Below are 17012 nucleotides of genomic sequence, written 5' to 3' on the forward strand. Positions count from 1 at the left end.
CACTTTCCAAGCGCTTAGTCCAGTGCTGTGCACGTAGTAAGCGCTCAATAAGTACGCTTGAATGAATGAATGAAAGGAAGAAGGAGGGAAGCGCGCGCCACCCCCCTTAAAAAAAGAAAAAGGAAAAAAAAAAAAATCCTAGGCCCGCGCATGCTCCGTCGGTCGTCGTACGCGGCGGGGTTGTGGGGTGGAGGAAGGGGAAGGGCGCGCCCGCACGTCGGCCCGCGCATGCTCAGTCGCTAGGCTTTCCGGCGGGGAAGCACTAGGGTGGAGGCTGGAGCGCGCCCCCGTGTCCTTGCGCATGCTCAGTCGCTGGGATTCCCCGGAGGCGTTGGAGGCAGGAGAGGAGAGCGCCCGCGCATGCTCAGTCACTAGGCTTTCGGGCGGGTGGAAACGGGACAGGGGAAGTGCGCGCATGCGCATGCTCAGTCGCTAGGCTTTCCGGAGGGGGTTGGAGGGTGGAGGCAGGGGGAGGGACGCGCCCTCCGTGTCCTTGCGCATGCTCAGTCGCTAGGTTTCCCGGGCGGGGCTGAGGGATGGAGGCCGGGGGCGGGAGAGGAGAGCGCCCGCGCATGCTCAGTCGCTAGGCTTTACGGCGGGGTTGGAGGCAGGGGAAAGGGGAGGGGCGCGCATGCTCAGTCGGCCGGGCTTTAGGGTGGTGGCCGGGGAAAGGGGAGCGGCGCGCATGCTCAGTCCTTGAGCTTCCCGGCCGGGGATTTAAGGGGTGGTAGGGGAAAGGGGAGGGGCGCGCCCTCGTGTCCTTGCGCATGCTCAGTCGCTGGGTTTCCCGGGCGGGGCTGAAGGGTGCGGTCCGGGGGCGGGAGAGGGAAGCGCCCGCGCATGCTCAGTCGCTGGGCTTCCCGGCGGGGGTTTTAGGGAGGGTGGAGGCAGGGGAAAGGGGAGGGGCGCGCATGCTCAGTCGCTAGGCTTCCCCGCGGGGGCTTTGGGGGGGGGGTGACAGCGGAAAGACGAGGGGCGCGCCCCGGTGTCCTTGCGCATGCTCAGTCGCTGGGTTTCCCGGGCGGTGCTGAGGGGTGCGGTCCGGGGGCGGGAGAGGAGCGCGGCCGCGCATGCTCAGTGTGTGAGCGGTGTTGGTGGCGGGGGGGCGGGGCGGCCATCTTGAGGAGGGCGGGCCCGGATGCCCGGCTGACTGACAGACTGAGTGCCGGGCGGCGGGCGGGCGGAGCGTGCTGCGGAAGTGTGTTTGTCCGGTGGTGTCCCCGGGCGCGGACATGGCGGGGCGGCTCCCGGCCTGTGTGGTGGACTGTGGCACCGGGTAAGGGGCCGGGGGCAGCGGGCGCAGAGGCTGCCGGGACAGGGGCAGGGGGCGCGGGGGCTGCCGGGACAGGGGCAGGACGGCCAGGGGCAGGGGGCGCGGGGGCTGCCGGGACAGGGGCAGGACGGCCGGGGCAGGGGGCGCGGGGGCTGCCGGGACAGGGGCAGGATGGTTAGGGCAGGGCAGGGGCAGGAGGCGCAAAGGCTGCCGGGACAGGGGCAGGACGGCCAGGATGGTCAGGGCAGGACGGGCAGGGAAGGGGCAGGAGGCGCGGGGGCTGCCGGGAGGACGGGGGCAGGGACCGCAAAGGTTGCCGGGACAGGGGCAGGACGGGCAGGGCAGGGGGCGCGGGGGATGCTGGGGCAGGAGGAGCAGAGGCTGCTGGGACGTGGCAGCTGGGGCAGGAGCCGCTGGGGATTCTGGGACAGGGGCAGGAGGCGCAAGGGCTGCTGAGACAGGGGCAGCCCGCAGGGGGCGCAGGGGCTGCCGGGACAGGGGCAGGACGGGCAGGGGGAGCGGGGGATTCTGGGACGGGGGCAGGACGGCCAAGGCAGGGGCAGCGGGCGCAAAGGCTGCCGGGACAGGGGCAGGACGGGCAGGGCAGGGGGCGCAAAGGCTGCCGGGACAGGGGCAGGACGGGCAGGGCAGGGGGCGCGGGGGATGCTGGGACAGGGGGAGCAGAGGCTGCTGGGACAGAGCAGTTGGGGCAGGAGGCGCGGGGGATTCTGGGACGGGGGCAGGAGGCGCAAGGGCTGCTGGGACGGGATGGGGAACTGAAGGCTTGGTATGCCTGGAGAAGACCCCCCCCCCCCCATACACATACACCCACACAGCCCTCCTCACACACACCCCCCCCCGCACCCATTCTCCCTCACCACCACCTCTCGGTCATGGGTTCGAATCCCGGCTCTGCCACATGTCTGCTGTGCGACCTTGGGCAAGTCACTCAACTTCTCTGAGCCTCAGTTCCCTCATCTTTCAAATGGGGATGAAGACTGTGAGCCCCCTGGGGGACAACCTCATCACCATCTGTCCCCCCCCAGTGCTTAGAACGGTGCTTTGCACATAGTAAGTGCTGAAATGCCATCATTATTATTATTATTATTACTACTTTATTCTTCCCCACCCCCATCTCTTCCCCATCCCCCTGTCCCCATCTCTTCCCCATTCCTCCCACCCCATCTCTTCCCCATCCCCCTCTCCCATCTCTTCCCCATCCCTCCCACTTCCTTCTCTTCCCCACCCCTTCCATCCCCATCGCTTCCCCATCCCCCACTCCCTTCTCTTCCCCACCCCCCCTCCCATCTCTTCCCCTTCCCCCGTCCCCATCTCTTCCCCATCCCTCCCACTCCCTTCTCTTCCCCATCCCTCCCTTCCCCATCCCCCCATCCCCATCTCTTCCCCATCCCCATCTCTTCCCCATCCCCCCCATCCCCATCTCTTCCCCATCCCTCCCACCCCCTTCACTTCCCCATCCCCCGTCCCCATCCCTTCCCCACCCCCCCATCTCTTCCCCATCCCTCCCACCCCCTTTTCTTCCCCATCCCCCACTCCCTTCTCTTCCCCATCCCCCCACTCCCTTCTCTTCCCCATCCCTCCCTTCCCCATCCCTCCCACCCCCATCTCTTCCCCATCCCCCCGTCTCCATCTCTTCCCCATCCCCTCATCCCCATCTCTTCCCCATCCCTCCCACCCCCTTCTGTTCCCCATCCCCCCCACTCCCATCTCTTCCCCCACCCCCGGTACCCTCCTCATCCTCCCCGTCCGTCCCCCGCACCCCCATTCTTCTCCCCGTCCCCCCGCCCCCGGCCCCCTTTGGCCCGCAGCAATGTCCGGCCTCCCCCCCACCGTGGCACATTTTCATCTTCACAGCCGGCCGGATGCTGAGTTGGGGGGCGGTCAGCGTGGCTCAGTGGAAAGAGCCCGGGCTTTAGAGTCAGAGGTCATGGGTTCAAGTCCCGACTCCGCCACATGTCTGCTGTGTGACCTTGGGCAAGTCACTTCACTTCTCTGGGCCTCAGTGACCTCATCTGGAAAATGGGGATGAAGACTGTGAGCCCCCCGTGGGACAACCTGATCACCCTGTATCCTCCCCAGCGCTTAGAACAGTGCTTTGCACATAGTAAGCGCCTAACAGATGCCAATTATTATTATTATTATTTAATTCAGGGGACGGGCAGGGGGGACTGCGCTTAGTACAGTGCTGTGCACATAGTAAGCGCTCAATAAATACGATTGATGACTGTCCTCAGCAGAAACCCACGCGGCGGGCACTTCCTCCCCGCGGTGAGTCGGGCGGCGGGCCCCTTCCTGCCCATCCCCTTCTGAGGCCCCGCGTCCCGACCTTCTCCTGTCGCTGCTGCCCACCCGGCTCTCCCCCACCCGAGACCTGCCGAGAAAACAACCCATTTATCCATTCAGTCGTATTTATTGAGCGCTTACTGCGTGCAGAGCACTGTACTAAGCGCTTGGGAAGTCCAAGTCGGCCACATGCAGAGACGGTCCCTACCCGACAACGGGCTCACGGTGTAGAAGACGGGCTCAGCATTTAACAAAAACCATCCAGAAGCAGCGTGGCTCAGTGGAAAGAGCCCGGGCTTTGGAGTCAGAGGTCGTGGGTTCAAATCACGGCTCCGCCACTTGTCTGCTGTGTGACTTTGGGCAATCAATCAATCGTATTTATTGAGCGCTTACTGTGTGCAGAGCACTGTACTAAGTGCTTGGGAAGTACAAGTTGGCAACATATAGAGACAGTCCCTACCCAGCAGTGGGCTCACAGTCTAAAAGGATAATAATTGGCATTTGTTAAGCGCTTACTATGTGCAAAGCACTGCTCTAAGCACTGGGGAGGATACAGGGTGATCAGGTGGTCCCACGGGGGTGGCTCACAGTCTTCATCCCCATTTTACAGATGAGGTCACTGAGGCCCAGAGAAGTGAAGTGACTTGCCCAAGATCACACAGCACGCATGTGGCGGAGTCAGCATTTGAACCCATGACCTCTGACTCCAAAGCCTGGGCTCTTTCCACTGAGCCACGCGATGGATTGATTGGGCAAGTCACTTCTCTGATCATGTTTGGGCAAGTGACCTGTGACTTTGGGCAAGTCACTGGATCACCTTGTGGCCTCCCCAGCACTTAGAACAGTGCTTCGCATATAGTAAGTGCTTAATGAATGCCATTATTATCATTATTATTCTCTGGGCCTCAGTGACCTCATCTGCAAAATGGGGATGGCGACCGTGAGCCCCCCGCGGGGGACAACCTGATCACCTTGTAACCTCCCCAGCGCTTAGGACAGTGCTTTGCACCTAGTAAGCACTTAAATGCTTATTATTATTATTATCATTATTATTTATTTATTTATTTATAGCTATAAATATAAATAATTTTATTTACTTACTTATTATTTATAATAATATGTTATTATTCATTATTATCCTTATGATGATGATTATTATTGAGCTCTTACTGTGTGCAGAGCACTGCGTTGTCGCGACCCCGGCGCTCCGTACAGTGCTCGGCACATAGTAAGCGCCGAACAGATTCCCCGTGGGACGCGGGCTGGGTCCAACCTGATCATCATCATCATCAATCGTATTTATTGAGCGCTTACTATGTGCAGAGCACTGTACTAAGCGCTTGGGAAGTACAAATTGGCAACGTATAGAGACAGTCCCTACCCAACAGTGGGCTCACAGTCTAAAATGACCTTGTAGCCACCCCCGGCCTTAGCATAGCATCGCGCCCATAGGACGCACTTAACAAATACCGTTGAAAAAAATAATAAAAGAAAAAAGACAATAAAAAAATAAGATAATAGGACTATTTTGGGCTCCTCTACTGTGGGTAGACAAAATCCAGTGGAATAAGAGTGTGTGGATTTGGGGTTTGGCGCTGTCTTGGACTCCCCGTTTGCGCCTTGTTGGGGATAGAGCCCGGGCTTGGGAGTCGGAAGTCCTGGGTTCAAATCCCGGCTCCGCCGCTTAGCTGTGTGACCTTGGACAAGTCACTTCTCCGGGCCTCAGTTCCCTCATCTGGAAAATGGGGGTGAAGACCGGGAGCCCCACGTGGGACAACCCGATCACCTCGTATTTCCCCCCCCCCCCCAGCGCTTAGAACAGTGCTTTGCACATATCATCATCATCATCAATCGTATTTATTGAGCGCTTACTGTGTGCAGAGCACTGTACTGAGCGCTTGGGAAGTACAAATTGGCAACATATAGAGACAGTCCCTACCCAACAGTGGGCTCACAGTCTAAAATGACCTTGTATTCACCCCCGGCCTTAGCATAGCATCGCGCCCATAGGACGCACTTAACAAATACTGTTGAAAAAGATAATAAAAGAAAAAAGACAATAAAAAAAAATAAGATAATAGGACTATTTTGGGCTCCTCTACTGTGGGTAGACAAAATCCAGTGGAATGAGAGTGTGTGGATTTGGGGTTTGGCGCTGTCTTGGACTCCCCGTTTGCGCCTTGTTGGGGATAGAGCCCGGGCTTGGGAGTCGGAAGTCCTGGGTTCAAATCCCGGCTCCGCCGCTTAGCTGTGTGACCTTGGGAAAGTCACTTCTCCGGGCCTCAGTTCCCTCATCTGGAAAATGGGGGTGAAGACCGGGAGCCCCACGGGGGACAACCCGATCACCTCGTATTCCCCCCCCCCCCAGCGCTTAGAACAGTGCTTTGCACATATCATCATCATCATCAATCGTATTTATTGAGCGCTTACTGTGTGCAGAGCACTGTACTGAGCGCTTGGGAAGTACAAATTGGCAGCATATAGACACAGTCCCTACCCAACAGTGGGCTCACAGTCTAAAAGGGGGAGAGAGAGAACAAAACCAAACATACTAACAAAAGAAAGTAAATAGAATAGATAGGTACAAGTAAAATAAATAATCATAAACGTATGACTATTAAAAGACTACACAAGCGCTCAATAAATACGATTGAATGAATGAATGTATGTACTTATTACTCTATTTTACTTGCACGTATTTATTCTATCTATTTTATTCTGTTAATATGTTTTGTTGTCCGTCTCCCCCTCCTAGACTGTGAGCCCGCTGTTGGGTAGGGACCGTCTCTCTATGTTGCCAGCTTGGACTTCCCAAGCGCTTAGTACAGTGCTCTGCACACAGTAAGCGCTCTGTAAATACGATTGAATGAATGAATGTACGTATTTATTACTCTATTTTACTTGCACGTATTTATTCTTTCTATTCTGTTAATATGTTTTGTTGTCCGTCTCCCCCTCCTAGACTGTGAGCCCGCTGTTGGGTAGGGACCGTCTCTCTATTTTGCCAGCTTGGACTTCCCAAGCGCTTAGTACAGTGCACTGCACACAGTAAGCGCTCAATAAATGTGATTGAATGAGTGAATGAATGGCTCAGTGGAAAGAGCCCGGGCTTCGGAGTCAGAGGTCGTGGGTTCAAATCCGGGCTCCGCCACTTGTCAGCTGGGTGACGTTGGGCAAGTCACTTCATCATCATCATCATCATCAATGGTATTTATTGAGCGCTTACTATGTGCAGAGCACTGTACTAAGCGCTTGGGAGGTACAAGTGGGCAACATATAGAGACAGTGGGCTCGCAGACTTCACTTCTCTGGGCCTCAGTTCCCTCATCTGGGAAATGGGGATGAAGACTGTGAGCCCCTCGTGGGGCAACCTGATCACCTTGCACCTACCCCAGCGCTTAGAACAGTGCTTCGCACATAGTAAGCGCTTAACAAATACCAACATTATCATTATTATAGTAAGCACTTAACGAATGCCATTATTATCATTATTATCGTCGTTTCGAGCGTTGTGTTTCTCAAGTGGTCTGGTGGTGTGGCTTTTTAGGTTCTGTTTTTCGAATGACGAAGAGAAGGCAGGCCACGGTTTAGGTATTTTCCAAACTTCCCCCCGGGCCTCGAACCCGTTACAGAGTTTGTTTCCGTTCCCGTCCCTCACCCTCCCCTGGATCCCGCCCCTCCGTCGCGGCGGGCCTAGGAGTCAAAAGGACCCGGGTTCTAATCCCGCCTCTAAAAAAATGGCATTTGTTAAGTGCTTACTATGTGCAAAGCACTGTTCTAAGCATTTGTCCGCTGTATCAATCAATCAGTCGTATTTATTGAGCACTTACTATGTGCAGAGCACTGTACTAAGCGCTTATGCTCTGTATGCTTATGCTTATGCTCTGCACACAGTAAGCGCTCAATAAATACGACGGATTGATTGATTGTGTGACCTTGAGCAAGTCACTTCGTTTCTCTGGGCCTCAGTTCCCTCATCTGGAAAATGGGGATGAAGACTGGGAGCCCCACAGGGGACAACCTGATCACCTTGTATCTGCCCAGCGCTTAGAACAGTGCTTGGCGCGTAGTAAGCCCGCTGTTGGGTAGGGACCGTCTCTATATGTTGCCAACTTGTACTTCCCAAGCGCTTAGTACAGTGTTCTGCACACAGTAAGCGCTCAATAAATACGATTGATTGCTTAGTACAGCGCTCTGCACATAGTAAGCGCTCAATAAATACGATTGATTGATTAGTACAGTGCTCTGCACATAGTAAGCGCTCAATAAATATGATTGAATGAATGAATGAATGAAGTAAGCACTTCAAAAACAGCATAATTATTGTTATTCAGCATTTAGTGTGAGCAGAGCACTGTAATAATAATAATAATAATAATAATAATGATAATGATGGTATTTCTTAAGCGCTTACTATGTGCCAAGCAGTGTTCTAAGCACTGGGGGAGATACAAGGTGATCAGGTTGTCCCCCGTGGGGCTCACAGTCTTCACCCCCATTTTGCAGATGAGGGAACTGAGGCCCAGAGAAGTGAAGTGACTTGCCCAGAGTCACCCAGCTGACAAGCAGCGTGGCTCAGTGGAAAGAGCCCGGGCTTTGGAGTCAGAGGTCATCGGTTCATTCATTCAATCGTATTTATTGAGCGCTTACTGTGTGCAGAGCACGGTACTAAGCGCTTAGCACTGTACTAAGCGCTTCAAATGGGTTCAAATCCCGGCCCCGCCACTTGTCAGCTGGGTGACTTTGGGCAAGTCACTTCATCATCATCATCATCAATCGTATTTATTGAGCGCTTACTATGTGCAGAGCACTGTACTAAGCGCTTGGGAAGGACATGTTGGCAACATCTAGAGACGGTCCCTACCCAACAGTGGGCTCACACTCTAAAAGGGGAAGACAGAGAACAAAACCAAACATACTAACAAAATAAAATAAATAGAATAGATATGTACAAGTAAAATAAAGAAATAAATAAATAGAGTAAAAAATCTGTACAAACATATCTACATCTATACAGGTGCTGTGGGGAAGGGAAGGAGGTAAGATGGGGGGGATGGAGGGGGGACGAGGGGGAGAGGAAGGGAGGGGCTCAGTCTGGGAAGGCCTCCTGGAGGAGGTGAGCTCTCAGCAGGGCCTTCGCTTCTCTGGGCCTCAGTTCCCTCATCTGGAAAATGGGGATGAAGACTGTGAGCCCCCCGTGGGACAACCTGATCACCTTGTGACCTCCCCAGCGCTTAGAACAGTGCTTTGCACATATTAAGCGCTTTATAAATGCCATTATCATTGTTATTATTATGAAGTGGCAGAGCCGGGATTAGAACCCACGACCTCCGACTCCCAAGCCCGGGCTCCTGCCACTGAGCCACGCTGCTTCACTGTACTGAGCGCCCTGTAGCAGAGTTGCCCTCTGTGGCTTCTGCCTCCATCTTAACGATAATTAATCTTAAGGTTGGTATTTGCGAGGCGGTCACTTTGGGGAAGCAGCGTGGCTCAGTGGAAAGAGCCCGGGCTTGGGAGTCAGAGGTCGTGGGTTCAAATCCCGGCTCCGCCACTTGTCAGCTGGGGGACTTTGGGCAAGTCACTTCACTTCTCTGGGCCTCGGTTCCCTCATCTGGAAAATGGGGATGAAGACTGGGAGCCCCCCGGGGGACAACCTGATCACCTTGTGACCTCCACAGCACTTAGAACTGTGCTTTTCACATAGTAAGCGCTTAATAAATGCCATTATTATTATTATTATTATTATTGTTATTATTATTATTATTATTATCATTATTATTATTAAGTGGCGGAGCCGGGATTAGAACCCCCGACCTCCGACTCCCAAGCCCGGGCTCCTGCCACTGAGCCACGCTGCTTCACTGTACTGAGCGCCCTGTAGCAGAGTTGCCCTCTGTGGCTTCTTGCCTCCATCTTAACGATCGTTAATATTAAGGATGGTATCTGCGAGGCGGTTACTATGTGCCAGGCACTGTGCTAAGCGCTGGGGTGGAGACAAGCAAATCACCGGGGCCCCCGAGCGAAAACGGCTCCAAGGGGGCCAGTTTGGGAGTTGGGTGTCCTCGCTGGACGCCCCTCATTCGTTCATTCATTCATTCATTCATTCATGTGTCCTCACTGGATGCCCCACATTCATTCATTCATTCATTCATTCATCCCATACGATTGACTATGTATATATGTATTTATTGCTCTATTTCATTTATATGTATTTATTCTCTTTATTTAATTTTGTTAATATGTTTAGTACAGCGCTCTGCACACAGTAAGCGCTCAATAAATACTCATTCATTCACTCATTCATTCATTCATTCATCCCATACGATTGACTATGTATATATGTATTTATTGCTCTATTTATTTCATTTATACGTATTTATTCTCTTTATTTAATTTTGTTAATATGTTTAGTACAGCGCTCTGCACACAGTAAGCGCTCAATAAATACGATGGAATGAATCCCACCCCTGTCGATCGCTAGCAGCGTGGCTTTAGTGGCAAGTCCTTCCCCTCCCCACAGCCCCTGTATAGATGTTTCTACAGATTTATTACTCTGTTAATTTCACTTGTACATATTCACTATTCTATTTATTTTATTTGGTTAATATGTGTTGATTTGTTGTCTGCCTCCCCCTTCTAGACTGTGGGTAGGGACCGTCTGTATATGTTGCCAACTTGTACTTCCCAAGCGCTTAGTCCAGTGCTCTGCACACAGGAAGCGCTCAATAAATACGATTGAATGAATGAGTGAATCGAAAATAGGATGGAATGGATTCCATCGTATTTATTGAGCGTTACTTAGCATATCAGTTTAATTAGCACATAGCTTTAATTCTGTTTATTCTGAGAGCATTGACACCCATCTGCGTGTTTTGTCCTGTCGTCCGTCTCCCCCTTCTAGACCGCGAGCCCGTTGTCGGGTAGGGACCGTCTCTAGATGTTGCCAACATGTCCTTTCCAAGCGCTTAGTACAGTGCTCTGCACACAGTCAGCGCTCAATAAATAGGATTGAATGAAATGAATGAATGTGCAGAGCACATTGGAAAGCACAAATCGCCAGCAGGCAGGACCGGGGGCTGGAAAAGGCAGCCGCACCATTTCTCTCCCCCCCCAAGTTGGTTTCATTCATTCAGTCGTATTTATTGAGCGCTTACTGTGTGCAGAGCACTGTACTAAGCGCTTGGGAAGTCCAAGTTGGCAACATATAGAGACGGCCCCTACCCGACAGTGGGGTTTCCTGATCAGTTGGTTCGGCAGGAACCTGGCGAGAAGCGTGGGCGACCTCGCTCCGCTCGCGGTTTCGGGCGGCGGGCCTGCGACAGTCATTCATTCATTCAGTCGTATTTATTGAGCGCTTACTGTGTGCAGAGCACTGGACTAAACGCTTGGGAAGTCCAATTTGGCGACAGATAGAGACGGTCCCTACCCAACAACCGGCTTACGGTCTGGAAGCATGATGATGATGGAAGGGGGAGACAGATAGCAAAACAAAACAAGTAGACAGGCGTCAATAATCATTCATTCATTCAATCGTATTTGTTGAGCGCTGACTGTGTGCAGAGCACTGGACTAAGCGCTTGGGAAGTCCAAGTTGGCAACATATAGAGACGGTCCCTACCCAACAGTGGGCTCACAGTCTAGAAGGGGGATACAGAGAACAAAACCAAACATACTAACAAAATAAAATAAATAGAATAAATATGTATAAGTAAAATAAATAGAGTAATAAATACGTACAAATATATATACATATATACAGGTGCTGTGGGGAAGGGAATAATAATAATAATGATGATGATGGTATTTGTTAAGCGCTTACTATGTGCAAAGCACTGTTCTAAGCGCTGGAGGGGTACAAGGTGATCAGGTTGGCCCACGGGGGGCTCACAGTCTTCATCCCCATTTCGAAATAGATAATTATAGCTATATACACATCATTATTCATTCAGTCATTCATTCAGTCGTGTTTATTGAGCGCTTACGATGTGCAGAGCACTGTACTAAGCGCTTGGGAAGTCCAAGTTGGCAACGTATAGAGGCGGTCCCTACCCAACAACCGGCTTACGGTCTGGAAGGGGGAGACAGACAGCAAAACAAAACATGTAGACAGGCGCCAGTAATAGTAATAATAATAATAATAATAATAATGGTATTTGTTAAGCGCTTACTATGTGCAAAGCACTGTTCTAAGCACTGGAGGGATACAAGGTGATCAGGTTGTCCCACGGGGGGCTCACAGTCTTAATCCCCATTTCAAAATAGATAATTATAGCTATATACACATCATCATTCAGTCATTTATTCAGTCGTGTTTATTGAGCGCTTACGGTGTGCAGAGCACTGTACTAAGCGCTTGGAAAGTACAAGTTGGCAACATCTAGAGACGGTCCCTACCCAACAGCGGGCTCACGGTCTAGAAAGGGGAGACAGAGAACAAAACAAAACGTATTAACAAAATAAAAGCAATGGAATATGTGCAAATAAAATAGAGTAATAAATCTGTACAAACATATATCCATATATACAGGTGCTGTGGGGAGGGGAAGGAGGTAAGGTGGGGGGGCGGGGGAGGAAGGGGAGAGGAAAGAGGGGGCTCAGTGTGGGAAGGCCTCCTGGAGGAGGTGAGCTCTCAGTAGGGCCTTGAAGGGAGGAAGATATGTTGCCAACTTGTACTTCCCAAGCGCTTCGTACAGTGCTCTGCACCCCGTAAGCGCTCACTAAATCATCATCATCATCATCAATCGTATTTATTGAGCGCTTACTGTGTGCAGAGCACTGTACTAAGCATTTGGGAAGTACAGATTGGCAACATATGAAGACAGGCCCTACCCAACAGTGGGCTCACAGTCTAAAAGATGCGACTGAGTGAAGTGACTTGCCCAAAGTCGCGCAGCTGACAGTTGGCGGAGCCGGGATTCGAACCCACGACCTCCGACTCCAAAGCCCGGGCTCTTTTCCACTGAGCCACGCTGCTCCGTGGGGATGGAGACCGGAACCCCCTGTGGGACAGGGACTGCGGCCAACCTGATTAACCCGGCGCTTAGTACAGGGCCGAGCACGTAGTAAGCGCTTCGGAAGTACCATAAAAATACAGTACAGTGCTCTGCACACAGTAAGCGCTCAGTAAGCGCTTAGAACAGTGCTTTGCACATAGTAAGCACTTCATAAATGCCATCATTATTATTCTTATTAATAAATACGATTGATTCTATTTATGTTGTTAATGATGTGCATTTAGCTTTAATTCTTTTTAATTTAATTCCCCTTCTAGACCGTGAGCCCACTGTCGGGTAGGGACCGTCTCTCTATGTTGCCAACTTGGACTTCCCAAGCGCTTAGTACAGTGGTCTGTGCACAGTAAGCGCTCAATAAATGCTATTGATTGATTGATTGAATTCTGCAAGTTCTGACGACTTGACACCTGTCCACGCGTTCTGCCGTCCGTCTCCTAGACCGTGAGCCCGTTGTCGGGCAGGGACCGTCTCTAGATGTTGCCGACTTGGACTTCCCAAGCGCTTAGTCCAGTGCTCTGCACACAGTAAGCGCTCAATAAATAGGATTGATTGATTGAATTCTGCAAGTTCTGACGACTTGACACCCGTCCACGCGTTCTGCCGTCCGTCTCCTAGACGGTGAGCCCGTTGTCGGGCAGGGACCGTCTCTATATGTTGCCGACTTGGACTTCCCAAGTGCTTAGTCCAGTGCCGTGCACGCAGTAAGCGCTCAATAAATACGATTGATTGATTGATTAGTCCAGTGCTCTGCACGCAGTGGGTGCTCAATAAATGCGATTGAATGAATGAATGAATGAATAAAAGTAAAAAACGCAGCCCGGGGCGGGAGGGAAATTAGTAACGGAGCCGGGTGCCAGCTTCCGGGGGGGTGACGTGACGATGAGTCGGCCTGGTTCTCAGCCCGCCCGGCGTGAAGGAGGAAGTTCCTGTGGGTTTTTTATTTTTGGTCACAGCCCCTTGAGCAACGAGTCGCTCCACCGCGCAGGAAGCGTCTCCTCGCCCCCCGGAAGGGGCCCTGCCCACCGCGGGCACCCGGGGAGGGCCGGGCAGCGGGGCCTGGGCCTCCTGGCCAGGAGGGAGGGGAGGAAGGATTGGTGTTTGGGGGTGGGGGGTGTCCTCACTCCGTCGTATTTATCGAGCGCTTCCTGTGGGCAGAGCACTGGACTAAGCGCTTGGAAAGGGCAGTTGAGCAGTAGAGGTAGCCCTGCCCACAGTGGGCTTGCAGTCTAGAAGTGGGGGAGACAGATGGCAAAATAGAACAAGTAGAGGGGTGTCATTAGCATCAAAATAAATAGAGTCCCTGGCGGGAGGGAGGGGAGGAGTGATTGATGGGCATCGGGGCGAGCCTGGGCATCTCAGGCCAGGGGAGGAGTGATTGACGGGCATGGGGGTGAGCGGGGGCATCTGAGGAGCCAGGGGAGGAATGATTGATGGGCATCGGGGCGAGCCTGGGCATCTGAGGAGCCAGGGGGAGGAGTGATTGACGGACATCTGGGCGAGCCTGGGCATCTTGGGTTAGCGGAGGAGTGATTGATGGGCATTGGGGCGAGCCTGGGTATCTCAGGAGCCAGGGGAGGAGTGATTGACAGACATGGGGGTGAGCCTGGGCATCTCGGGCCAGGGGAGGAGTGATTGACGGGCATTGGGGCGAGCCTGGGCATCTCAGGGGCCAGGGGAGGAGTGATTGACAGGCATCAGGGTGAGCCTGGGCATCTCAGAGACCAGGGGAGGAGTGATTGGGCATCGGGGTGAGCCAGGGGAGGAGTGATTGAAGGACGTGGGGGTGAGCCTGAGCATCTCAGGAACCAGGGGAAGAATGATTGATTGGCATGGGGGTGAGCCTGGGCATCTCAGGCCAGGGGAGGAGTGATTGATGGGCATCGGGGCGAGCCTAGCCTGGGCATCTCAGGAGCTAGGGGAGGAATGATTGACGGGCTTGGGGGCGAGCCTGGGCATCTCGGGCCAGGGGAGGAGTGATTGATGGGCATCGGGGTGAGTCTGGGCATCTCAGAAGCCAGGGGAGGAGTGATTGATGGGCATCGGGGTGAACCTGGGCCTCTCAGGGGCTGGGGGAGGAGTGATTGATGGGGATTGAGGTGAGCCTAGGCATCTCAGGAGCCAGGGGAGGAATGATTGACGGGTATGGGGGTGAGCCTGGGCATCTCAGGAGCCAGGGGAGGAGTGGTTGACGGGCATCGGGGTGAGCCTGCGCATCTCGGGCCAGGGGAGGAGTGATTGATGGGCATCGGGGTGAGCCTGGGCATCTGAGGAGCCAGGGGAGGAATGATTGATGGGCATTGGGGCGAGCCTGGGCATCTGAGGAGCCAGGGGAGGAGTGATTGACGGGCATCGGGGTAAGCCTGGGCATCTCAAGAGCCAGGGGAGGAGTGATTGACGGGCATCGGGGTGAGCCTGGGCATCTGAGGAGCCAGGGGAGGAATGGTTGACGGGCATTGGGGCGAGTCTGGGCATCTCAGGAGCCAGGGGAGGAATGATTGACGGGCATCGGGGCGAGCCTGGGCATCTCAGGAGCCAGGGGAGGAGTGATTGACGGGCATCGGGGTGAGCCTGGGCATCTGAGGAGCCAGGGGAGGAATGGTTGATGGGCATTGGGGCGAGTCTGGGCATCTCAGGAGCCAGGGGAGGAATGATTGACGGGCATCGGGGCGAGCCTGGGCATCTCAGGAGCCAGGGGAGGAGTGATTGACGGGCATTGGGGTGAGCCTGGGCATCTCAGGAGCCAGGGGAGGAGTGATTGATGGGCACTGGGGCGAGCCTGGGCATCTCCGGAGCCAGGGGAGGAGTGATTGAAGGGCGTGGGGGTGAGCCTGAGCATCTCAGGAACCAGGGGAAGAATGATTTACTGGCATGGGGGTGAGACTGGGCATCTGAGGAGCCAGGGGAGGAGTGATTGACGGGCATTGGGGTGAGCCTGGCCCTCTCAAGGAGGAAGGATTAACAAGGGAGTCTGGAGTCAAATGGTCTTTGTCAGGGGAGCGGGAGAAATGACTGATTGGGGAGGGAGGGAACCGTGGGCAGCGTGGCTCAGTGGAAAGAGCCCGGGCTTTGGAGTCAGAGGCCAGGGGTTCAAATCCCGGCTCCGCCAATTGTCGGCTGTGTGACTTTGGGCAAGTCACTTCCACTTCTGTGGGCCTCAGTTCCCTCATCTGTAAAATGGGGATGAAGACTGTGAGCCCCCCGTGGGACAACCTGATCACCTTGTAACCTCCCCAGCGCTTAGAACAGTGCTTTGCACATAGTAAGTGCTTAATAAATGCCATTATTATTATTATTATTATTATTATTATTTCAAGGCGTCCATGAGGTCGCCCCGTCCTCCGTCCCCTGGGCGCTGTCCTCCTCCGGCCCGGCCCGCGCGCTCCGCTCCTCTCATGCCAACCTCCTCCGTGCCCCTCCGTCTCCTCTATCTCACCGCCGACCCCCGGACTGCCCTCCCTCCTCAAATCCCTCAGACAATGACTCTCCCCCCCTTCAAAGCCTTATTGAAGCCCCATCTCCTCCAGGAGGCCTTCCCTGACTGCGCCCTCCTTTCATTCATTCATTCAGTCGTATTCATTGAGCGCTCACTGTGTGCAGAGCACTGGACTAAGCGCTTGGGAAGTCCAAGTTGGCAACATCTAGAGACGGTCCCCACCCGACAGCGGGATCGCAGTCTAGAAGGGGGAGATGGACGACAAAACAAAACATATTAACAAAATAAAATAAATAGAATAAGTATGTACAAATAGAGTAATAAATACATACAAACATATATACATATATACAGGTGCTGTGGGGAGGGGAAGGAGGTCCTCCTCTCCCACTCCCTCCTGCGTCGCCCCGACTCGCCCCCTTTCTTCGGGCAATCAATCAATCAGTCGTATTTATTGAGCGCTTACTGTGTGCAGAGCAGTGTACTAAGCGCTTGGGAAGTCCAAGTTGGCAGCATATAGAGACGGTCCCTACCCAGCAGTGGGCTCACGGTCTAGAGGGGGAATTAAGTTAAAAAGAATTAAAGCTAAATGCACATCATTAACAACATAAATAGAATCAATCGTATTTATTAATAATAATAATAATGATGGCATTTATGAAGCGCTTACTATGTGCAAAGCACTGTTCTAGCGCTTATTGAGCGCTTACTATGTGCAAAGCACTGTTCTAAGCGCTTATTGAGCGCTTACTGTGTGCAGAGCACTGTACTGTATTTTTACGGTACTTCCGAAGCGCTTACTACGTGCCCGGCCCTGTACTAAGCGCCGGCACTAATCAGGCTGGCCTAAAGACTAAAGTCGAAAAGTGGGCAAGTCACTCAACTTCTCTGTGCCTCAGTTCCCTCATCTGTACAATGGGGATGAAGACTGTGAGCCCCCCGTGGGACAACCTGATCACCTTGTAACCTCCCCAGCGCTTAGAACAGT

General features: G+C 53.3%; 1 protein-coding gene across 1 annotated transcript in view; it reads left to right on the forward strand.

Moving 5' to 3' along the window:
- The first annotated feature begins 1160 nt into the window (after nucleotides 1–1160).
- Nucleotides 1161–17012, forward strand: part of ACTR3 (actin related protein 3) — an 82049-nt gene continuing 66197 nt past the window's right edge. Inside the window, exon 1 of the mRNA XM_038747468.1 lies at nucleotides 1161–1276. Within this exon, the coding sequence (XP_038603396.1) occupies nucleotides 1233–1276 (44 nt within the window). The 5' untranslated portion in view covers nucleotides 1161–1232. The remainder of the gene's footprint in view (nucleotides 1277–17012) is intronic.

The sequence above is a fragment of the Tachyglossus aculeatus genome, chromosome 1 (genome assembly GCF_015852505.1).
Source record: "Tachyglossus aculeatus isolate mTacAcu1 chromosome 1, mTacAcu1.pri, whole genome shotgun sequence".
NCBI lineage: Eukaryota > Metazoa > Chordata > Mammalia > Monotremata > Tachyglossidae > Tachyglossus > Tachyglossus aculeatus.